Here is a 26,298-nt window from a genome sequence, read left to right as displayed (position 1 = left end):
TTTTTGGAACTGCAAGCGTTGAGAACCTTTCTAGGTTAAAGCCTAAGCACTAAAGAAAGAAATCGACGCTATTTCAGAAGTATCTATATTTTTGGGAACCTAGAAATAAAAACATAATCTGATATCCAACCTGTAAATCAACTGACTCCTACAAAACATTTTGCCAAACAAAAAAGTAAATCAAATAAATCAAGATGGCACTGACTTGAAATGTCATTCAAAATTAGGTTAAAATTTTCAGTGAATTAAATTTTTTGGCATGGATAAGAGAAATTTTAAGAAAACAGAACAGACAGACAGAAAACAGGAGAAAAGGGATATAAAAAAGGCAGAGAAACCAGTTAAAAGAGTATTTGATTTTGACACTAACGATGGTAAAGTTCCACAGGACAAATTGGACCCAAAGAAAGGCGAAAAACAAGCTAAGAAAGTAGTTTTTTCTATAACAAATGATAGTAAAATATACCCAGACAGGGGAGACTTGAAGAAAGCCGAAAGGCTACCTATAAAAGCAATAAATGCAGTTGCAAATGACGTGAAGGTTCATCCAGATAGAGGGGATTCTGATCGCAAAATAATAAAAGTAGAGAAACCTAAGCTTACCGTGATCGTGAAGAAAGAGGAAACCAAAAGTAGACCTACAGAAAACCTTATCTCAAAAGAGAATGTAAAGAAACCTGATACAGATGTGAATAAAATAGCTGATGATAAACGTAAAATTAGAGAGAAATATACTTTGAAGAAGAGCCCTCTACAAGTTATTCCTAATGTTATGAAGAAGGAAGAACTATTGAAAGTAGGAAATAATATCAAACCAACAGTTACAGAAGTTAAAAATGGTAAGCTGAATCACTATTAATTATTTTGTACTATAAAACTACTTATGCTAAAAACTCGAACCAAAGTTATGACTGTAGATTGAACTTACTGTAACTGATTAATGTATTTTAAAGGTAGCTATTCTGACAGTTCTATTGTATTAATTAAACGTAACTTAGTAATAGGATCTAAAGCCCGATCGCCGAGCACGTAGAATTTCGTCCAATGACCCCAAGCTACCCATCCTTATCGCTCGCGCGTAATTATTGTTGCTACGTGCTCGGCGACCGGACTAGAGGATATTCAGTCAAAAAATTTACTACGTCCTTAGATCTAGCGCTTAATTAAGTCAGTACCTGAGGTATGGGAGCGGCATGGGAGGGGTGACATTTACATTTATGACGTGACAGAGCATACAAATCTGAAGTCTCGCTGACGTATGACGTTACAAAAACACCCTCCCGTGCCGATATACTTATAAATAATAATGTTCTAACTCCTTTCCCACCAGATCGACCTCCCAAAAAGCCCAGTGACGTTCCCAAAGAAAAATCCGACGAGTCCAACGAATCTAAACAATCAGTAACTACAAATAATCCTAAACAAGAAAAGAAGGACACAATCCAACGAAAACCCATCATCAGAACGATCGCTTCGAAGAACGATACGAAAGTATACAAAGCAGTCACTTTTGTAGATCAGAAGAAGAATAAGCCAACGTTGTTACTAAAAATACCAAACGAAACGGTGAGGAACTCTAAAAATTTAACCGAGGGTAGTGTGAATTTGAAGAAGATTACACTGAGTAAAGAAAGCATAAAAGAAAAGCCTCTGAAGAGGAAAGAGAGACGGAAGAAGGAAAAAAGATCCCGGCGGATTGCCTCCCCAGTTCTTTCAGTCAAAGCTAGGTCACCACCCACAGAAGTAGCTAAATGGGCACCCTCAAGCATTAACAGGCACACAAAACCGTACTATGAAGCGTGGGTGAGCACCACGCTAGCAGCAATTTCGAAAAATTCTAGAAGAGACAAACTGTTTCTGGAAAAACAAAGCATTTTGCAAAGCTTCCAGCGAGCGCTGACGGAAAGACCAGAAACACCTGAGTTGGTGTACGAAAATTTCACTGATGAAAGGTATACTGGAAGGATAAAAGTCAAGCAGAGATAAATTAACGATTTTTGTTTATTGTGTCTTTAATAGAAAGTTCCAATAAAATTATTGATGGTGATAAATGTAAGCACACAGGTTCAGAAGTGTAAATTCTAATGAAATAAAAGAGGTTTAAGTTTAAAAAAAAAAATATTTTATTTATCTACAGGTGTAGAGTATTGAGCCATGCACTAGAGGTCAGTCAGTGCTGGGAGCGACGATTAGTCCAATTGCGAATTGGACTAATCGCAAATATGTAAATTTTTCACGATTGGACCAATGAGGGCTATCGTTTTAGCGCTCACCAGTTTGCGCCACTGCACTGTAGAGTAAGGTCCTGTCACTTGCTAGTAGCGAAGACAGTGGCACCAACTGGTGAGCGCTAAAATGGTAGGATGACTATCGCATTTGTACTCATCAAGATGGAGCCACTGTAGAGTAAGGTCCTGTCAATCGCCAGGGGTGCCAACTGTTAAGTATAAAAACGATAGCCCTCATTGCGAATTGGACCAATCGCGCCTAAACGAGCGACACGTAAATAATGTTAAACTTCAACAAAATTTCAGATATTATGCTGTATAATAGTGCTCTGTCAAATTCAATGTCCCCCCTCCCATGCCGCTCCCATACCCCAGGCACTGACTGATTTAACCTCTAGAACTATAGTAGTTAGTTAATATTGCATGCATTCTGTAAAATAATTTAGATTTTAAATACCTAGTAACATTCTTCGTGGGAATCGAACCCACAGTATCACCTTTAAGATCAATGATTTACGTATGATTACGTTTATCTTAGGTTAGAGTAGGCGCACACCGTTGATTTTTAGTTGGCTGATAGTTGTGCCCGATTTCAAATTGTATGAAGAATCGGCCAAATCGAATCGGCGTAGTGTGCGCACTCCCATACATGCCCATACTGATCAACTGCCCGACTAAACTATCGGCCGACGAAAAATCAACGGTGTGCGCCTACTCTTATAGGTAGTGGTTAAGTAAAATAAACGTGTTTTCATCATCATTATCATCATTGCAGCCACAGGACGTCCACTGCTGAACATAGGCCTCCCCCAATGATTTCCACATCCCGGTTGGTAGCGGCCTGCATCCAGCGCCTTCCTGCTACCTTTGTGATTTGGTCCACCTTGTGATTACCTAAGATTTATCGATACCTCCTACACATTGTATTACCTTACTTAGTATACGTACTTACCTACCAGTTATATCCTGGTCACCATAGTCGACTGGAAGAAATATCTTTACTTAAGCTTTCACCTTATTTTCTATATTTTTTGACTATCTTCATAAACTATGTAAAATCTACGCTTTGATTGTTACATCAAATAATCATAAGGCTTTGATTTATTTTAAAAAAATATGTGGGCAGGCCTCCTACTAGGTGGACCGACGATCTGGTAAAGGTTGCGGGAAGAGCCTGGATGCGGGCAGCGCAGGACCGTGCATTGTGGAAAACCTTGGAGGAGGCTTTTGTCCAGCAGTGGACGTCATTTGGCTGAAACGAACGATAGTTAAATATTTTAGTCCAATCAATGAAGTCGCAGGCAAAGCTATTATGAGATATAGGAAAAAGAAAACAAAATGATAATTATTATTTGTTTATTATATTTTTAAGAACATAATTTATTACAAGATTATTATTCTAAGTTTCATTTATTATAATTATTATTATAAGTTTCATTAAATATAAGAGATTTTTTACTTTTTTTTACAAAAAATACAAAAGTGTTCTTAATATACACCCTTAAGTACAACAACTTTACTAATCTACGTACTTATTAGGTAAATAAAAATAAAAATTATTAAATAAATTTTAATTAATTTATGATATAATACCACAAATGTACCAACTGTCCATCACATCAACTACCTACCATTGCAAAAGGCTGGATAACAAAAAACCTCATTTTACATATTCAACAGGGTCCAATGACAGTTTAACTTTCCCCCGGGACAAACTTGACCTTCAATATTTGGATTATTGGCGGTCAAGCTGTAGATCCTGGCTACACAGGAGTTGCAGCGGTGGGAACGAGAGCTGGGAATAAAACAGTTGCTTTTGTAGAAGATTGATGGTTTTATTATATTACTTAGAAACTGAATTAATCTCTCCTTACAATTTTTATTAAGAAACTGAAGTTCATAAAGTAATAATTATAAGCCTAAAGGCCATAGCACATTTATCAACCCAGAAACGGATCAATATGAATCGCCCTTCGCCGCGCTGTCAACCGCGGTCGAGGCGTTTCATACAAATAATACTGACCGCCTCGAGTTGATAAATACGATCCGTTTCCGTGTCGATAAGTCTGTACCCCCAGTGAAAACGGAGTTAAGTCGAAAATGGTGATTTTTGGGAAATCGCATTTGAAGTTAAAAAAAATCCTGCTTCGTCGCTATTAGAAATAACTTGGTGAAATATTTTTTAGGTGAAAGGTAATGTTAGATATAATTAGGCAGTGTGCCAGTTTGGGAAATATAGCATGTAGTTTTTTCGTAATTAAATAAAAACCCAGTTATATCGCCATGCACGGCAACTTTACATTCGTGTAAAGTGATGTAATGGGACATAAATCATTTTACACCACACTGAATTGACCACCCGCTAACAAGTGTAAAGTGATACATTTTACGCCATTTCTGTTGATATTTTTTTGTTTCTTTAATTTTAGAAAAAGTTGTAAAACAAACATTAGTAATTACACTATGAGGAATCATTATTTCAGGTTATTTAGGGTAAATCGTCCAAAAATTTCTACTTATATCAATATACACCAATTTTGTGATGAGAAAAAAAATGTGTAAACTGATCTAACTAACATAATAGCGATCTAAGTATCCTAATAATTATGTGTAAAGTGATATAAGTGGCGATTGTAAAGGAATAAGGCTAGAATTTTAGAGTGGATTCTAATTATTTACTCCTTAAATGTTTATTCTGATCTGAAACTACTATTTTATTAATTATTACACCATATACCATGAATGATATCGGCCTAAATCACATACATTATCTCCTATTTTAAAGTAAGTATTAGTTGAAGCAATTGGGTAATAAAGACCAGAAACAACAATGGTTTCACATCAACTAATTAAACAGGAGACAGAGAAAAGTTTGTTTTCTACAATTACCTTATTGGGAATCAAACTCTGGACCAAAGATGATGATGTCAAGCTATATTGATTGCTTTTTGGCTACAGAAGGATAATATAAAAGTAAAGTCATAAAATGCATTTGTTTTCAACAAAGAGGCTTTTAAAAAGCCCTTTAACACGTCCTAGTATCACTTGAACCCTACTTTTATTTTGGGACATAAATAGGTTAGTGCTGAGAAGAAGCAGCGCAAGATATTTAGCCACCCTTGTCAGCCTCTTCTTAAATCATAAATAACTTGAAAAAATCGAACTGCCTAAGACGGGAATCTTCTTAAATCAATAGAGACATGATTAACAAGACATGTTATACTTGCGAGCTAAGCAGATAAAGTCCAGCAACACATGCCATTTACATAATTATTTACTTTATACATAGTATCCATTCATAAGGACTTACGTAGTTAGTTTTGCAGGGCAATCGAATATTGCACTTAACCTTTTGATTAGACCATTGTGCGCTATTTGATCTTCCTATTCCAACCGCTCCAGATCCCCCCAGGTAGCAGCAGCCTATCTAGGTCTCTACAGGCCTTCTGCAGCGACCCTGGTGATTGGAGAATTTGAGCCTGTTGATCTGCTACGCTTCTGCACTCCTTGTGCACGTGCTGTGGTTTTTCTTCTGCCTCCATGCATCTTCTGCACATCAGGCTGTCTGTACAGCTATACTGTGTAGGTGTTTGTTTAACATACCTGTTATTACACTTAGGACCTTGCGGATGTTGTCCCTGTTAAGTCTTATGAGTCTTTAACTTTTTCGATATAATATCCACAACTGCATCTTTTGTTTGCCTACATCTTTCACAATCTTTCCATTCTGTGTGGTGTTATTTTTCTATTTTGGAGCGCAGCCAGGTCTTGATCTGTGCTTATGGTATCGGCATTATAATTGTTCCGGACCAAATACCGTCGTGTACGATCCCCTTCTGGCCAGTTCATCTGCTGCGTCGTTGCCCAAGGAGTTACTGTGTCCTTTGATCCACTTCAGGAGTGCAGGGTAACGCCATTTGCATCTGCAATGACTTAGGAGCGCGTCATGGCATTCCAATATAAGTATTATAATGTAGTATATTAAGTTGCTTTGTATTGCTTGCACTATCTGAGATTATTTTTATATTCAGACCTCGGATGTCTATGGTTGCAACCGCCTGTGCTGCTCTGATTGCAATCTGCTTGGAAAATTGTATTGTGTTTATCAAGTGTTGTTGATATTCTTAGTATATTTAGGTAATTCGAGAAGACACCAGCTCCCGTACCTTTTTGGGTTTTGGAGCCGTCAGTGTAATATCCTAACTTCATTGATTCCAGAGCAGTCTTGCGTTTCCGCTGTAAGCTGGATATTATATCTTCAGTCGAAGAGTGAACACAGGGAATTCTGCCGATAGGTGCCTCGGTGAGAGGTATTTCTTTTATTAGGGTTTTGTGCAGGATCGTGGAATGTCCTGTCTCCTTGTTTTACTTCTTTATGCCGTTCTTACCTTTAAGTCTTAGAGCGGCTGCTTGCGCTTCCTCCTGAATGATGAGGTCTAAAGATCTGCGATTCAGAAGGTACTCAAGTGATGTCGATGGAGTGGTTCTCATACAACTAGTGGCCGCTATGCTTACTAGGCGTTGCAGGCTTTGGAGTTTTGATCTTGCTGTTGATAGTTGTGTTCTGTGCCACCACACAAGTGATCTATAATATTTTGTGTAAGAGGGCCATATAACCGACGTGTAGAGCCAGTGTTATCTTTGGGTTGAGACCTCATCTACTACCAATGAGTCTCTTGCACTGATGGAATGCTATACAGGCCATTTTTATTTTGTTCTCGACATGACTCGCCCAGTTCAATTTATTGTCTAAGGTGATGAGATTTGTTTATAAAGAGTTCTGGTAGTTGGAGCTCTTGTAAATTCTATAATGCACTTATTAAGTACTTTTATTGATAACGTTAGGCACTATGAATTCAATTATATGTTTTACTAGTAGATGTTAACCATTATTTATTAAAACTATTAACTAAAGTTCTTTGATTTATAAACTACGCATTATGTTTTCCTTTAATCTGACAATTGGGCTAAGTTATATCATTTTACACCAAATAATTAACCAAATCATTAGTTGCGATTTTCAAATGTTTTTGATCTAAGTAACTGATAACATTTTACACATGTACGAAACTTTTGTGGTTAATGGTATTAGTCTAATTGAATCATTATACACAAAATAAATAATAATTTGTCTTTTACTTTTTGTGATATAAATTAAGTTACATTCTTTTTCACCAACCAACAATACATAGTTTTTTTTGTGTATATTAATATGAGTCATCTTATATTGTTAATCACAAATTCAATCTGAACAACTTCAATCGTGTAAAAAGTAGTAACACGAGTCGTACCTCTTGACACAATAAAAAATTGAAAGAAGCCTCCGGTACACTTTGTTAAAAGTAGACATGTATCAATATACACGAAAGAAAACTCAAAATTGGTTCACAAAGCCTTACTTGTATCATTTGGCACAAAATTATTTTCTTTTCTATACGTCGTAGAAACATACCGATTAGATACAAAAATAGCTAATTTTTCAGAGATTCACATTATGTTATAAAGTCAATTTTGATCTAAGTCGAGTTAGATCCCTTTTCACTGGGGGTACAGAAGTGTGCTACGTCCTTTAATGCAAACTTAGACACCTTGTGTCACCTACACGGCACATCATAGAGACCTACACTTTGTCCGGTATAGGCGATCGGACACTGTCGCACACACGGCACACCGAGTAGCCGTGTCCGGACCTAAACCGATTTTTTAAAGAAAAAAATCTACATCGAACACTTTTTAATCCAAGACTAGTTTATAATTATGTCGTCCACTAGACACATACTTTGTTCTCGGACACCAAGTGTTGATTGAAAATAAAACATCACTGGTACTCCACAAGACACAAACGTAGACACCTTTTTACTGACACAGCTTCACACAGAAACTGTATCGTGGTGTTCGGTAGAGGCGATCGGACACTGTAGCACACACGGCACACCGAGTAGCTGTGTCCGGACCTAAACCTAACACTTTAGTCCAAAACGAGTTTATAGTGTCGTCTCACTAGACACATACAAGTCTCGGACACAAAAAGTGTCTACGTTTGAGTGGGGAGGGGCTGATTAGTATAGAACAGTAGAGTCTGGACAAACCTCAAGAGGATTTAAGACACTATTTGGATTGGAGATGTATCGGCTAAATATTTCGTCGCTTGCCTCTCTAACTGACGTATCTGACATTTTTTTCGAAACTGAGTTATCTACACCATCTTAATCAGTTTCGCCAGACGAATCCATCTGTCTAATCGCCTGAAAATTTTGCACAATGTCAGTTACGTCAGTTAGAGAGGCAAGCGACGATTTATGTGTAATAATAAAAAAAAATAATGTAAATAAATTAAAATATTCACTGCTGGCTTGTATGTACCACACATGACACAAGTGTCGCTTGCGAAGCCTCCTACCAAGATTGTGTGAGCTAGCATGAACCACGCAATATTATGCGTTGTAGCATAATCTAAACGATTATTAACCGAACCACATTTTATCGCGTGTGTCGCATAAAATCGATAAGGTTTTATCGTGAGATTATAAGGTCAAAGCAGACTTATCAACTCTGAAAGGGATCAACACCGTATCACACGCTGTCAACCGCAAGGCGAGGCGTTTACGTCACGATGCGGTTGCAGTATGAAGAACGAATTCGAGTTGATACGGTTACGATCCCTTTTGATAAGTGTGCTACGTCCTATAATGCTAGCTCGTCTGTTATCGTTTACTACCCTATTGGACATAGATGATATTATATCCCAAATAATTATGCTCTATAAAATAGGCGATGGAAAAATTGTCGCTTAGGTCTATTTGAGCCCGAAGAGCGTAAGCGACTTTTCCAGCCGCCTACTAAGAGCTAAGGACTAAGATGTTATGCCTTATTCCCGTAATTTCACTGGCTCTCTTACCCTTAAGATCAAAACTACCACTAAGGTATGAATTCGTAACAGCAGCATTGAGTATGACCTGTCACCACCTTAATTTAACTTTAACAAACGTCAACAGTCTATCAAAGTACACACCGGTTAAAGTGATGAAAATCAGCCTAAGCTTCTAGTATCTATGAAATAGCATCCGTTGCTAGCGAGTAGCGACACGCCGTCTGTATTTCATACTACATAGAAACCATTGGCGTACCATTGCAATTCCATTGGCGCTTACGCCGTTTGCTGCTACGAACTCGTACCTTAGTTCAGACGTGGGTAACAGCAAATCGCGCCAACTCAGTAATTCAGTATTGGGTTGTGCAATTAACCCAGTAACTCAAACCGAGTTAGTACAGCGGACAGCACATCCCATTTTTGATACAAAATAGCACCAATTACTACGTAAGATCTCGTAGTTTCGCTAGACGTGCTGTCATCCGTATACAGGTGATACCCAGGTCCAATTGGCGCTTGATACATAAATAAGTAAGAGGGTGGTACCCACCCAGACGAGTTTCGAAAACTCTCCCACCTGGTGATTGTTAGTGAATCTATATTTTAAAAGTAAAATTCCGGTTTCCCAAATCAATTCTGCGTTCCAAAAAAATTAATACCCCCTTATTTTACAGTTCTGACAAGGCATGCTGTAATATAAACAATTTTACCTGTGCTTTTACTTCGGCGGTCAAATGCAAGAATGCTTAGCTCACCCATTCGCAGAATGGATAGAAATGAGCTCAAAGCGAGCATTATGGCGTCTCAAATGTCACACTAAACAGACGAGGCAGTCTCTTAAAAACTTTGTATTGAGGGTGTTTTTAATATCGTGTGGATTTCATCACGCACGCGGGATGGCCTGCGTCCCCTCACCCTCCGCGTGCGTATTCCACGCAAACAATAATTACTTGTATGAAAAGGACACTTGCGGGTGTCACGCACGCGGGGCATACATAATACATACCGCCATAATAATCACCATCATCATAAATAATATCTGAAGTTTCCAGACGGACGCCATTCAGAGAAGCGATATGGCAATCGGCACTAATAAAGATTTGTATTTTAGTATTGAATATTTAAAAAACCTGATTAATATAGGCCTATTCAAATATACCTACCGGTGCGAAGCCGGGCACGGCGCGCCGCTAAGTATGGAATAACCACAGTTATAACAACAACATTGAATCTCGACAAATGTTGCAACAAACTGATAAAAACCACTTCCAGTCAATGCTGATACGTTTATAAAAGCATTTTCCAACTCTTGATCATTTGGAGCGCTTAATAAGCACCTAAACAAACGTGTATCAACAGCTACATGCAGAAATGCTCAGCTCTCTTCTAGACGAAGAATAAAATGAGCTCAGAGCGAGCATATAGCGTATCAACACTTCAAACTGGAGGCATCCTAGTACCATATTTCTAAAGACTGCAGCCAACTGCAAACGCAGTTCAAATTAATTTGAAACAACTCAGTTTCCATGCAATTTATTCCCATGATACCCATGACCACGACATATTATATAATCGCACCGTTTCCTATATTTCAAAAATTTTCATAATGTGGACCAGGTTTTTATGGTGAGAAAGACTGTCAATCAGTAAACAGCCTAACTTGAGAACTCACACAACATACTTATTATGGAATTTGAAAAACTTGGAACTGCCTTTTTTGGTGTGTGCTGAGCAAACTTACTTGCATCAGCGGCCAAATGCAAAAATGCTCAGCTCTCCTCGACATGAGGGTAAAATGAGCTCAGAGCGAGCAAATGGCTACACCAGAAACTAAAGGCAGACAACCACACAGGGAACCCCAGAATGAAGCCCTCTAGTACTTATTTGAATGAACTAGAAGGCATCATTAATGAATCACTCTTCTCCTAAGAAAAATTACAAATATAACCACCTTTACTGGTAAGATGAGTGACCAAAACAACCACGCAAGTGGTTTCATATTTCAAACAAACGAAAATCCACACAGAATGGATAGCCACATGCAAAAATGCTCAGCTGTCTTCAACAAGCAAAGAGCTTGTGGAGCTTGCAAGAGAGCAGCTCAATCAGCTCAGAGAGGGCATGTGACCATCAGAATTGGAAGGTCAACTCGGCTCACCCAGGAAAAACCCCTGACTGTACCCATTGCCAGGACAAGCGCTCAGGTAGTAAATTTAGAAAGAGGAAATATTATTCAAAAATTTTCATAATGTGGACCAGGTTTTTATGGTGAGGAAGACTGTCAATCAATAAACAGCCTTACTTGAGAACTCATACAACATTTTTTTTAGGTACTGAATTTGAAAAATTTGGGGCTGCCTTATTTGGTGTGGGCTGAGCAAACTTACCTGCATCAGCGGCCAAATGCAAAAATGCTCACCTCTCCTCAACATGAGGGTAAAATGAGCTCAGAGCGAGCAAATGGCTACACCAGAAACTGAAGGCAGACAACCACACAGGGAACCCCAGAATTAAACAACCCACTAGTACTTATTTGAATGAACTAGAAGGCATCATTAATGAATCACTCTTCTCCTAAGAAAAATTACAAATATAACCACCATTACTGGTAGCGTTATTTATCTACCTAATTTGATCGGGCCTAATTAATGTAAACCGCTAACCAGTTTTTTATAATTCCTTTTATTAGGTTTTAACTTTTGAATTATGTTTTGATGTCACTTCATTAATTAAATGAGTGATACTTTAGTATCAAATGCAAGAATGCTTAGCTCACCCATTCACAGAATGGGTATAAGAGCTCAAAGCGAGTATTATGGCGTCGTGTTACACTGAACAGACCGTCCAAAATATACGCCAGCAACATTTCCCATAAAGATTAAGGTCATCATGACATTAGATGCTTCTTAGGACTTAACTGTGACGCTCCTGCAGCAAAATGTAATTTAATGCTCAGTTCACTTGCACAGTCTTTGAACAGCACCGCTTCATGATGATGGTATTGATTAAGCAATGAAGAGCTTGACAAATATGTAAACGAACTTATCTCCGTCCTTACTCTCTCTACAAGCATGATCGAAGCACTTACTGGTGCTATATTAAATGCTTTTTAGCCAAGTACATCAGCAAACACAAGAATGCCTACTGAACCACTTCGGCGAGAAATTGTCTTTTACAGTCGACAGAACACTTAGCTATATTAAGCTACAATTAAAAGAACTTTTCGCAAGTACCTATACTAGTACTTCGATTGAGGCTTTTACTAACAAACCAGTACATCATCATCACAACATAGAAATAATTGCACGCCATTTTCCAGTTCTTGTTTGACCCACGAAGGGAAAGAATTAGGCAATCTTTTCTGATTTTATAAACAAGAAAGATTTGTATTTTTGTATTGAATATTAGAATATTTTTCTGATAAAGGCATATTTTGGTATATCTACCCGTCCGAAGCCAGGGCGGGCCGCTAGTATGGAATAGCCAGAGTTATAAAAACAACATTGAACCTCTAAAACGTGGCAACGACTGACAAAACCACTTTCATTCAATGCTGATACGTTTATAAAAGCATTTTCAAACTCTTGATCATTTTGAGCGCTTAATAAGCACCTAAACAAACGTGTATCAACAGCTACATGCGGAAATGCTCAGTTCTCTTCTAGAAGAAGAATAAGTGAGCTCAGAGCGAGCATATAGCGTATCAACACGTCAAACTGGAGGCATCCGCCACGTTTCCAAAGACTGCAGCCAACGGCAAACGCAGTTCAGATGAATTTGAAACAACTCAGTTTCCGTGCAATTAATTAGTGAACGAATGTAAGCAAAGCTCACTAAGAATGAGCAGCCAAATGCAAAAATGCTCAGCTCTCCTGCAGCAGGAATAAATGAGCTCAGAGCGAGCATATGGCCGCATCACAAGAGCACGTCACCGCTAAGAACATATACATTATAATAACAACCGCTAGAAACACACAACACAAAAATTGAAATGGAGTATGTCAATTTGTAATGCAGTCAAAGGTTATTAACAAACAATATTACAACAGAACCTGATTTGATTACGGATTCTACTTTTTTTAAACATTTTCATAATGTGGACCAGGCTTTTAACAAAAAGACCGATAATTCAGTTAGGGGCTAACACTATAATGGTTGCCAGTCACAGAGCGAGCTCGAAGCGAGTGTAATATGGCCGCACCACAATGTTTTATGGAGGGCACACCAGCTGACCAGCACCATGTATATAGCCCCTAAGATGAGTGACCAACAACCACGCAAGTGGATGTGATGAATTTCAAACAACCCTTTCAGTTACATACAAAGGAAAATCCACACAGAATGGATAGCCACATGCAAAAATGCTCAGCTGTCTTCAACAAGCAAAGAGCTTGTGGAGCTTGCAAGAGAGCAGCTCATTCAGCTCAGAGCGAGCATGTGACCATCAGGATTGGAAGATTAACTCGGCTCACCCAGGCAAAACCCCTGACTGTACCAATAACAAGAGCTAGCGCGCAAAACGTTAACTAGAAAAAGGAAATATATTTCAAAATTTTCATAATGTGGACCAGGTTTTTATGGTGAGGAAGACTGTCAATCAATAAACAGCCTTACTTGAGAACTCATACAACATTTTTTATTGAATTTGAAAAATTTGGGGCTGCCTTATTTGGTGTGGGCTGAGCAATCTTACCTGCATCAGCGGCCAAATGCAAAAATGCTCAGCTCTCCTCAACATGAGGGTAAAATGAGCTCAGAGCGAGCAAATGGCTACACCAGAAACTGAAGGCAGACAACCACACAGGGAACCCCAGAATTAAACCCACTAGTACTTATTTTAATGAACTAGAAGGCATCATTAATGAATCATTCTTCTCCTGAGAAAAATACAAATAACCATTATTGACAGCGTTATTCATCTACCTTATTTGATCGGGACTAATTAATGTAAGCCATTAACCAGTTATACAAGATTTTGTATAATGTTTTGATGTCATTTCATCAATTAAATGAGTGACACTTTAGCACCAAATGCAAGAATGGTTAGCTCACCCATTCGCAGAATGGGTAGAAATGAGCTCAAAGCGAGCATTATGGCGTCTCAAATGTCACACTAAACAGACGAGGCAGTCTCTTAAAAACTTTGTATTTAGGGTGTTTTTAATATCGTGTGGATTTCATCACGCACGCGGGATGGCCTGCGTCCCCTCACCCTCCGCGTGCGTATTCCACGCAAACAATAATTACTTGTATGAAAAGGACACTTGCGGGTGTCACGCACGCGGGGCATACATAATACATACCGCCATAATAATCACCATCATCATAAATAATATCTGAAGTTTCCAGACGGACGCCATTCCGAGAAGCGATATGGCAATCGGCACTAATAAAGATTAATTTGTATTTTAGTATTGAATATTTAAAAAACCTGATTAATATAGGCCTATTCAAATATACCTACCGGTGCGAAGCCGGGCAGGGCGCGCCGCTAGTATGGAATAACCACAGTTATAACAACAACATTGAACCTCGAAAAATGTGGCAACGAACTGACAAAACCACTTTCAGTCAATGCTGATACGTTTATAAAAGCATTTTCCAACTCTTGATCATTTGGAGCGCTTAATAAGCACCTAAACAAACGTGTATCAACAGCTACATGCAGAAATGCTCAGCTCTCTTCTAGAAGAAGAATAAGTGAGCTCAGAGCGAGCATATAGCGTATCAACACGTCAAACCGAATGGCTATTCGGGGAACGATATTTCCAAAATTGGCATCCAAATCAGCCAGTCAACGGCAAACACAGTTCAGAAGCGTTTTCATCAGTGACACTTTTAGCGACCAAATGCAAGAATGCTTAGCTCACCCATATAAAGAATGGGTCAGAATGAGCTCAAAGCGAGCATTATGGCGTCGTGTTACACTGAACAGACCATCCAAAATATACGCTTAGGACTTAAAACTCCTGCAGCAAAATGTAATGCTCAGTTCACTTCCACGGTCTTTGAACAGCACCGCTTTCAGTCAATGCTGATACGTTTATAAAAGCATTTACCAACTCTTGGTCATTTGGAGCGCTTAATAAGCACTTAAACAAACGTGTATCAACAGCTACATGCAGAAATGCTCAGCTCTCTTCTAGAAGAAGAATAAGTGAGCTCAGAGCGAGCATATAGCGTATCAACACGTCAAACCGAATGGCTATTCGGAGAACGATATTTCCAAAATTGGCATCCAAATCAGCCAGTCAACGGCAAACACAGTTCAGAAGCGTTTTCATAATGTAGAACAGGCTTCTTACAAAAAGACTGAAACAGTCTGGAATTAGCTCGAGAATGGTTGCCAGTCACAGAGCGAGCTCGAAGCGAGTGTAATATGGCCGCACCACAGTGTCTGATGGAGGGCACACCAGCTGACCAGCACCATGTATATAGCCCCTAAGATGAGTGACCAACAACCACGCAAGAGGATGCGATGAATTTCAAACAACCCTTTCAGTCTACAAAGGGCTTATCCGGAAATCTTATCCAGACAATGAACGACACTTGCGGCTAATGGCATACCAGGAACGCACCTCTTCCTATATCAAAACTTTTCATAATGTGGACCAGGTTTTTATGGTGAGAAATACTGTCAATCAATTAACAGCCTAACAAAAGAACTCACACAACATACTTATTATGGAATTTGAAAAATTTGGGGCTGCCGTTTTTGGTGTGGGCTGTGCAAACTTACCTGCATCAGCGGCCAAATGCAAGAATGCTCAGCTCTCCTCAACATGAGGGTAAAATGAGCTCAGAGCGAGCAAACGGCTACACCAGAAACCGAAGGCGGACAACCACACAGGGAACCTCAGAATTAAATCCACTAGTAGTCTAGTACTTATTTGAATGACCTAGAAGGAATCATTAATGACTCACTCTTTTCCTGAGAAAAATTACAAATCACCATTACTGGTAGCGTTATTCATCTACATAATGTAAACCATTAACCAGTTACCGCTAACCAGTTTTTCAAAATTCGATTTTAGAAGGTTTTGTATAGTGTTTTGATGTTATTTCATCAATTAAATGAGTGACACGTTAGCACCAAATGCAAGAATGCTTAGCTCACCCATTCTCAGAATGGATAGAAATGAGCTCAAAGCGAGCATTATGGCGTCGTGTTACACTGAACAGACCGTCCAAAATATACGCCAGCAACGTTTCCCATAAAGATGAAGGTCATCATGACTTAGGACTTAGCTGTGACGGTCCTGCAGCAAAATGTAGTGCTCAGTTCACTAACACGGTCTTTGAACAGCACCGCTTTTAGTCAATGCTGATACGTTTATAAAAGCATTTACCAACTCTTGATCATTTGGAGCGCTTAATAAGCACCTAAACAAACGTGTATCATCAGCTACATGCGGAAATGCTCAGCTCTCTTCTAGAAGAAGAATAAGTGAGCTCAGAGCGAGCATATAGCGTATCAACACTTCAAACTGGAGGCATCCCAGAACCATGTTTCCAAAGACTGCAGCCAACGGCAAACGCAATTGAAGATGATTATTTGAAACAACTTGGTTTCTGTGCAATGAATTAGTGAACGAATGTAAGCAAAGCTCACTAAGAATGAGCAGCCAAATGCAAAAATGCTCAGCTCTCCTGCAGCAGGAATAAGTGAGCTCAGAGCGAGCATATAGCCGCATCACAAGAGCACGCGCACGCCAAGTAAAAGTGACACTTTAACGACCAAATGCAAGAATGCTTAGCTCACCCATTCATAGAATGGGTAGAAATGTGCTCCAAGCGAGCATTATGGCGTCTCAGTGGCACACTGAACAAAACGTGCGGCTTCTTTGAATACCACCACAAACCAATAGTATGTGCTTACTGAACAGGTATCAAACCACATAGGTACTACCAATACAAAAACAAATACCATATCAGGTTATACATCATATGCACCATCTACTTACATATAAATAAATAAGTAATATCAGCAAACATGGAAAATTAATTAACTAAGAGAAGCCTCATCTTCATAATTTGAACCAGACAAATTAATGGCAAGAACCAGAAGTGCGATTTTATAAGGTTTTGTACAGTGTAACTTTGATGTCATTCCATCAATTAAATAAGTAACAGAGTGACACTAGCGACCAAATACAAGAATGCTTAGCTCACCCATATAAAGAATGGGTCAGAATGAGCTCAAAGCGAGCATTATGACGTCGTTTTACACTGAACAGACCGTCCAATATATACGCCAGCAACATTTCCTATAAAAATTAAGGTCATCATGACATTAGATGCTTCTTAGGACTTAACTGTGACGCTCCTGCAGCAAGATGTAATGCTCAGTTCACTTACACAGTCTTTGAACAGCACCGCTTTCAGTCTATGCTGATACGTTTATAAAAGCATTTACCAACTCTTGATCATTTGGAGCGCTTAAAAAGCACCTAAACAAACGAGTATCAACAGCTACATGCAGAAATGCTCAGCTCTCTTCTAGAAGAAGAATAAGTGAGCTCAGAGCGAGCATATAGCGTTTCAACACTTCATCTGGAGGCATCCCAGAACCACGTTTCCAAAGACTGCAGCCAACGGCAAACGCAGTTCAGATTAATTTGAAACAACTCAGTTTCCATGCAATTAATTAGTGAACGAATGTAAGCAAAGTTCACTAAGAATGAGCAGCCAAATGCAGAAATGCTCAGCTCTCCTGCAGCAGGAATAAATGAGCTCAGAGCGAGCATATGGTTGCATCACAAGAGCACGTCACCGCTAACACATCCAACGAAATGGAGTATTCAATTAGTAATGTACTCAATGGAGGAGTCAACTACGTAAGCCATCTTCCGGCGCACCAGCGCCGCCAAGACAGGACTCGAGGTTGTCGCCGAGCTTCAAATGGGTCGGATGAATCTTCCCGCAAATGGAAGAAATTAACCACACAAAATGACAAACCCGAAGTGGAACCCGGAAGCTTTAGAGCTCTGTCCATACAATCCTGTGAAAGAATCGGACTGACGAAACATGCCCCATACCTACTTAGTCCAAAGTAGGATACTAGCGAGCAGATCCAGAATATTTTTTAACGTCTCCTGGAACTATATCTGTACCAATATTATAAAGATGAAAGATTTGTATTTTTATTGAATATTTGAATCCCAATTATATTTATTTTTTAAATTAAACACAGCATAATTATAGCTGTACACTATCAACTCGTGAATTTAAAGGCATCCTAGAACCATGTTTCTAAAGACTACAGTCAACGGCAAACGCAGTTCAGATGAATTTGAAACAACTCAGTTTCCATGCAATGTATTAGTAAACGAATGTAAGCAAAGGCAAGATGCTTCTTAGGACTTAATTGTGACGCTCCTGCAGCAAAATGTAATGCTCAGTTCACTTACACAGTCTTTGAACAGCACCGCTTTCAGTCAATGCTGATACGTTTATAAAAGCATTTACCAACTCTTGATCATTTGGAGCGCTTAATAAGCACCTTAACAAACGTGTATCAACAGCTACATGCAGAAATGCTCAGCTCTCTTCTAGAAGAAGAATAAGTGAGCTCAGAGCGAGCATATAGCGTATCAACACGTCAAACTGGAGGCATCCGCCACGTTTCCAAAGACTGGCAGCCAACAGCAAACGCAGTTCAGACGAATTTGAAATAGCTTAGTTTCCATGCAATGAATTAGTGAACGAATGTAAACAAAGCTCACTAAGAATGAGCAGCCAAATGCAAAAATGCTCAGCTCTCCTGCAGCTGGAATAAATGAGCTCAAAGCGAGCATATGACCGCATCACAAGAGCACGTCACCGCTAACACAAAAATTGAAATGGAGTATGTCAATTAGTAATGTAGTCAATGACGAACTCGATGTCGAACCTGTTAGAGCGAAGCATTAGAGCTCTGCAGGTAGTCCCGGATCAACACATAAGCCTACGTTAATAATGCTGATCCAGCTGAATCTCAAATCCCCACTGAAAAAGAAACAATCATTTTAGCAGAACACTCCATACATGCCGAAATCATATTCGGATGTTGGATCCTAGCGAGGAAATGTTCGCATCAAAATAGTTCTTTCACTTCTTCAATAATCACCATCATTATAAATCTCTGAAACATCCATGGGGCATAGCAATCCAGCTTATTGTCTGAAAACGACGACGGAAAATAGTGTCCATGACCACAATCGGTACTAATATTATAAAGGAGAAAGATTTCTATTTTTGTATTGAATATTATTTTTCTGATAAAGGCATATTCTGTGATATCTACCCGTCCGAAGCCAGGGCGAGCCGCTAGTATGGAATAGCCACAGTTATAAAAACAACATTGAACCTCAAAAACGTGGCAACGACTGACAAAACCACTTTCAGTAAAGTTCAGTCAATGCTGATACGTTTATAAAAGCATTTTCAAACTCTTGATCATTTGGAGCGCTTAATAAGCACCTAAACAAACGTGTATCAACAGCTACATGCGGAAATGCTCAGCTCTCCTCTAGAAGAAGAATAAGTGAGCTGAGAGCGAGCATATAGCGTATCAACACTTCAAACTGGAGGCATCCTAGAACCATGTTTCCAAAGACTGCAGCCAACTCAAAACAAAATTCAATTTTATAAGGTTTTGTATAATATTTTGATGTCATTTTCATCAATAAAATAAGTGTCACTTTCTTTTAGCATCAAATGCAGAGACATCATCACAGGTCAACCATAATAAAAACGCGTAATTAATTCTTTCACTTCTTCAATAATCACCATCATCATAAATATCTGAAATATTCAAAATGGGCCATAGCAATCCAGCTATTGTCTGAAAACGACGCAGGTAAAGTGATGAAGTCATAGCCAATCACAACGCAGCCACAGGCAATCTGTCTGTACTAATATTCTAATGAAGAAAGATTTGTATTTTTGTATTGAATTTTAGAATATTTTTCTGATTAAGGCATATTCTGGTATATCTACCGGTGCAACGCCGGGGCGAGCTGCTAGTGGAATAACCACAGCTATAACAACAACATTGAACCTCGAAAAAGGTGGCAAGGAACTGACAAAACCACTTTCAGTCAATGCTGATACGTTTATAAAAGCAGTTTCCAACTTTATGTAATTTGGAGCGCTTAATAAGCACATAAACAAATGTGTATCAACAGCTACATGCAGAAATGCTCAGCTCTCTTCTAGAAGAAGAATAAGTGAGCTCAGAGCGAGCATATAGCGTATCAACACTTCAAACTGGAGGCATCCCAGAACCATGTTTCCAAAGACTGCAGCCAACGGCAAACGCAATTGAAGATGAATTTGAAACAACTTGGTTTCTGTGCAATGAATTAGTGAACGAATGTAAGCAAAGCTCACTAAGAATGAGCAGCCAAATGCAAAAATGCTCAGCTCTCCTGCAGCAGGAATAAGTGAGCTCAGAGCGAGCATATGGCCGCATCACAAGAGCACGCGCACGCCAAGTAAAAGTGACACTTTAGCGACCAAATGCAAGAATGCTTAGCTCACCCATTCATAGAATGGGTAGAAATGTGCTCCAAGCGAGCATTATGGCGTCTCAGAGGCACACTGAACAAAACGTGCGGCTTCTTTGAATACCACCACAAACCAATAGTATGTGCTCACTGAACAGGGATCAAACCACATACTACCAGTACCCATAAAACCATCACGTTATTCGCAAGACAAATGTATGAGGAAACCTCTTATGAGATATCACTTAGCATCAGGTGATCCGTCTGCTCGTTTGCTTCCTGTCACATAAAAAAAAAACATATTTATAAATGTCATCTAAACTGCCGAGAATTATGAAAAATACAGAATATGCGCTGTAGGTAAGAGATTAAACCACATTAGGCTATCATCACCAACTCCATCTCGAAAACCAAATCTACGAGAGAAACGAGCACATACAACCACAGCTCCGACAATGTTCGCATCATAATACTTCATATTTAGAGTCTGATGTACCAGAACGACCATTTTGCCTAAACTAATTCAAGTCGGTTAACTACCGAAACAGACACCGTTGTCATGGTCGAACACGGAATAGAAACATTTTCATAATGTGGACCAGGTTCTTATGGTGAAGAAGGCTGTCAATCAATAAACAGCCTTACTTGAGAACTCACACAACATTTTTTTTTATTAAATTTGAAAAATTTGGGGCTGCCGTTTTTGGTGTGGGCTGTGCAAACTTACTGCATCAGCGGCCAAATGCAAAAATGCTCAGCTCTCCTCGACATGAGGGTAAAATGAGCTCAGAGCGAGCAAATGGCTACACCAGAAACTGAAGGCAGACAACCACACAGGGAACCCCAGAATTAAGCCCTCTAGTACTTATTTGAATGAACTAGAAGGCATCATTAATGAATCACTCTTCTCCTGAGAAAAATTACAAACCACCATTCCTGGTAGCGTTATTCATCTACCTAATTTGATCGGCACTAATTAATGTAAACCATTAACCAGTTACCGCTAACCAGTTGTTCATAATTCGATTTCATAAGGTTTTGTAAAATATTTTGATGTCATTTCATCAATTAAATGAGTGACACTTTAGCACCAAATGCAAGAATGCTTAGCTCACCCATTCGCAGAATGGGTAGAAATGAGCTCAAAGCGAGCATTATGGCGTCTCAAATGTCACACTAAACAGACGAGGCAGTCTCTTAAAAATTTTGTATTTAGGGTGTTTTTAGTATCGTGTTTCCAGACGGACGCCATTCCGAGAAGCGATATGGCAATCGGCACTAATAAAGATTTGTATTTTAGTATTGAATATTTAAAAAACCTGATTAATATAGGCCTATTCAAATATACCTACCGGTGCGAAGCCGGGCACGGCGCGCCGCTAAGTATGGAATAACCACAGTTATAACAACAACATTGAATCTCGACAAATGTTGCAACAAACTGATAAAAACCACTTCCAGTCAATGCTGATACGTTTATAAAAGCATTTTCCAACTCTTGATCATTTGGAGCGCTTAATAAGCACATTGTATAAACAAACGTGTATCAACAGCTACATGCGGAAATGCTCAGCTCTCTTCTAGAAGAAGAATAAGTGAGCTCAGAGCGAGCATATAGCGTATCAACACTTCAAACTGGAGGCATCCTAGAACCATATTTTTAAAGACTGCAGCCAACTGCAAACGTAGTTCAAATTAATTTGAAACAACTCAGTTTCTACGCAATTAATTAGTGAACGAATGTAAGCAAAGCTCACTAAGAATGAGCAGCCAAATGCAGAAATGCTCAGCTCTCCTGCAGCAGGAATAAATGAGCTCAGAGCGAGCATTATGGCCGCATCACAAGAGCACGTCACCGCTAACACAAAAATTTAAATGGAGTATGACAATTGGTAATGTAGTCAATGGAGGAAATATTATACCACACAAAATGACAAACTCGAAGTCGAACCTGTCGCAGCGAAGCATTAGAGCTCTGCAGGTAGTCCCGGATCATCACATAAGTACGCTAATAATGCCGATCCAGCTGAATCCAAAAAACCCGCAGACAAAAAGATCATCATGTTAGCAGAACACTCCATACACACCGAAAACATATTCGGATGTTGGATCCTAGCGAGCAAATGTTCGCATCAAAATAGTTCTTTCACTTCTTCAATAATCACCATCATTATAAATCTCTGAAACATCCATGGGGCATAGCAATCCAGCTTATTGTCTGAAACGACGACGGAAACGGAAAATAGTATCCACGACCACAATCGGTTCTAATATTATAAAGGAGAAAGATTTGTATTTTTGTATTGAATATTAGATTTTTTTCTGAGTAATTAGGCATATTCAGTTATATCTACCCGTGCGAGGCCAGGGCGGGCCGCTAGTATAGAATAGCCACAGCTATAACAACAACATAGAACCTCGAAAAAGGTGGCAAAGAACTGACAAAACCACTTTCAGTCAATGCTGATACGTGTATAGAAGCAGTTTCCAACTTTTTGTAATTTGGAGCGCATAATAATCACCTAAACAAACGTGTATCAAAAGCTACATGCGGAAATGCTCAGCTCTCTTCTAGAAGAAGAATAAGTGAGCTCAGAGCGAGCATATAGCGTATCAACACTTCATAAAAATAAAATTCATAAAATTCATTTATTTTTGCAAATAGGTTTTAAAAAAGCACTTTTACACGTCCCAATATTAACCCTACCACTGCTTCAGGTCAATAAATGGGCCAGTGCTGAGAAGAAGCAGCGCAAGAAACTCAGTCACTATTGTCAGCCTCCTTTTCAAAGGTTTACTTCAAACTGGAGGCATCCCAGAACCATGTTTCCAAAGACTGCAGCCAACGGCAAACGCAGTTCAGACGAATTTGAAACAGCTTAGTTTCCATGCAATGAATTAGTGAACGAACGTAAACAAAGCTCACTAAGAATGAGCAGCCAAATGCAGAAATGCTCAGCTCTCCTGCAGCAGGAATAAATAAGCTCAGAGCGAGCATTTGGCCGCATCACAAGAGCACGTCAGCGCTAACACAAAAATTGAAAAGGAGTATGTCAATTGGTAGTGCAGAAAAATCACAAGCTACATTACCTCTGTCCATACAATCCTGTGAAAGAATCAGGCACACTAAAAAGAAAGAAGAAAGAAGAAGAAAGAAGAAAGAGAAAAGATTTGTATTTTTATGTGTTTTCATTGAATAACACACCAGAGCACATCAGCTGACCAGCACCATGTATATAGCCCCTGATGAGTGACCAACAACCACGCAAGTGGATGTGATGAATTTCAAACAACCCTATCAGACAGTTACATACAAAGGAAAATCCACACAGAATGGATAGCCACATGCAAAAATGCTCAGCTGTCTTCAACAAGCAAACAACTTGTGGAGTTTGCAAGAGAGCAGCTCATTCAGCTCAGAGCGAGCATGTGACCATCAGAATTGGAAGGTCAACTCGGCTCACCCAGGCAAAACCCCTGACTGTACCAATGTCATCTATTGGATCTAGATGCCCTGCACAATCTTCACCGATTCAGAAGAGCTACAGCCCATAAATAGAATGAATGAAATGGTGGAAGATAATGAACGGCTCACGTTATGCATACGCAGCGAAATATCTGGGCGCAAGACATACGTGACACGGCGAGAGCCGGCAGTTGGTTGCCGGACGATAAAAAAGCGAACATGAAACTGATACTAATTGTACCATTTGTGTACCTATTTACAGTAAAACCGAAACGGACTACGTCAATGAACGAACAGATTATTATTCAAGCGTAGACTTGACAGGCACCCTATAAACGCACCGTTTCCTAATTTTCAAAACTTTTCATAATGTGGACCAGGTTCTTATGGTGAGGAAGGCTGTCAATCAATAAACAGCCTTACTTGAGAACTCCCACAACATTTTTTTTTATTAAATTTAAAAATTTTGGGGCTGCCGTTTTTGGTGTGGGCTGTGCAAACTTACCTGCATCAGTGGCCAAATGCAAAAATGCTCAGCTCTCCTCGACATGAGGGTAAAATGAGCTCAGAGCTAGCAAATGGCGACACCAGAAACTGAAGGCAGACAACCACACAGGGAACCCCAGAATTAAACCCACACAGTTTTTCATAATTCCATTTTATTAGGTTTTAACTTTTGAATTATGTTTTGATGTCACTTCATTAATTAAATGAGTGATACTTTAGTATCAAATGCAAGAATGCTTAGCTCACCCATTCACAGAATGGGTATAAGAGCTCAAAGCGAGTATTATGGCGTCGTGTTACACTGAACAGACCGTCCAATATATACGCCAGCAACATTTCCCATAAAGATTAAGGTCATCATGACATTAGATGCTTCTTAGGACTTAACTGTGACGCTCCTGCAGCAAAATGTAATTTAATGCTCAGTTCCTCAGATCATAGAAAGAGAATAGATATGAAGTCGCGCGTAACTACAACGAGAACCAGTGTCCCCACATTTCCCCCACCACAGCTCCCACACACACATTCAACTGTGTAAAAACAAAGCGACTGAGAGTCTATGACAACATGTGCAACCGGCTTAAAAGTGCTGTGATTGGCCAGAAGGCGTGCCTTATGGCCAATCAATGGCCGCGTGACGTGACGCACACTTTGAAAACGCTAGTGAGAGAACAAAGATAAAATGGAGTCGACAAGATATCGATACTTTAAATCGCTAGGGGCAAGGCTCGAAACTGGTTTCACAAAATGCTTATGTATGAAAACCTTTTTATTATTATATGTTATTATTAACTACTATCACGCATTTACTTTTTAATTATGGCGATCTGCGTACCGCATTTGTTTATCAAAAATAATGCCTATATTAGGCTTTCAACTGGCTCTTATAGTAATTACATAGTTGACAGTTACTAATTACTTCTACTGTTATTATTTTTTTTGTAAAATCTTATAATCGCAAGTAACACATCATTTTTTTATTTAAAATTACAAAATATAAAATTATAATTTACTTCTATTTATCGATAATAGGAAACCGCATTAGAACACGAGCACGGCACTATGTTACGACCGGCACATGCGGCCGTACTGTGTATTTTCACACGACAGTGGATATCGGAAGAAATTAAATACATTGCGCAGTAGTTGAGCATGACATAAAGTGGTTGCTAACTAAATCGTCAATGTACAAGTGTGTTAGAATTTTTATCACCACTGATTTCGATATCGCAGTAACTGTTACGGCACTGAATTCGTTCGTAAAAATGTTTAGTTTTTTTTATTTATAAGCAAAATACCAATGGATTTGCAATACTTACATGTAGTAAATGATTCCATTGTTCCTGTAGTTCTTCGTTTCACTTGTTTTATTGCACGTAACGACGCATTATCCAAAATATCGGAGAACATTTCCTTAGTACGACTGAATCGCGACTAACCTAGCTACGCGGCCGATGTTCGTTTCTGGGCATATCGCGGAGACACGCGCCACGCCCCCGTTTCACATCTATTCCCTTCTATGATCTGAGCTCAGTTCACTTGCACAGTCTTTGAACAGCACCGCTTCATGATGATGGTATTGATTAAGCAATGAAGAGCTTGACAAATATGTAAACGAACTTATCTCCGTCCTTACTCTCTCTACAAGCATGATCGAAGCACTTACTGGTGCTATATTAAATGCTTTTTAGCCAAGTAGCCAACATTGAACCTCTAAAACGTGGCAACGACTGACAA

At 39.2% G+C, this 26,298-nt stretch overlaps 2 protein-coding genes across 2 annotated transcripts in view; one reads left to right on the top strand and one right to left on the bottom strand.

The window, feature by feature from the left end:
- LOC135085267 (uncharacterized) overlaps positions 1-26,298 on the bottom strand; it is a 198,835-nt gene that overhangs the window by 19,131 nt on the left and 153,406 nt on the right. The window lies entirely within an intron of this gene.
- On the top strand, positions 186-2,107 carry LOC135085553 (RAD51-associated protein 1-like). Its single transcript, XM_063980331.1, has 2 exons — positions 186-839; positions 1,331-2,107. The coding sequence occupies exons 1-2, from the start codon at positions 260-262 to the stop codon at positions 1,984-1,986; spliced, it is 1,236 nt and encodes a 411-aa protein (XP_063836401.1). The 5' UTR covers positions 186-259; the 3' UTR covers positions 1,987-2,107.

The sequence above is a fragment of the Ostrinia nubilalis genome, chromosome 28 (assembly GCF_963855985.1).
Source record: "Ostrinia nubilalis chromosome 28, ilOstNubi1.1, whole genome shotgun sequence".
Lineage (NCBI taxonomy): Eukaryota > Metazoa > Arthropoda > Insecta > Lepidoptera > Crambidae > Ostrinia > Ostrinia nubilalis.
The sequence above is the reverse complement of the archived record's forward strand: the minus strand, read 5'-3'. Positions and strand labels throughout refer to the sequence as shown.

Excerpts from the sequence above, each read along its gene's own strand:
- LOC135085553 (XM_063980331.1), top strand. The coding sequence starts at position 260 with ATGGATAAGAGAAATTTTAAGAAAACAGAACAGACAGACAGAAAACAG. Across the intron at positions 840-1,330 it reads AGTTACAGAAGTTAAAAATG|ATCGACCTCCCAAAAAGCCC; the intron begins GTAAGCTGAATC and ends CTTTCCCACCAG.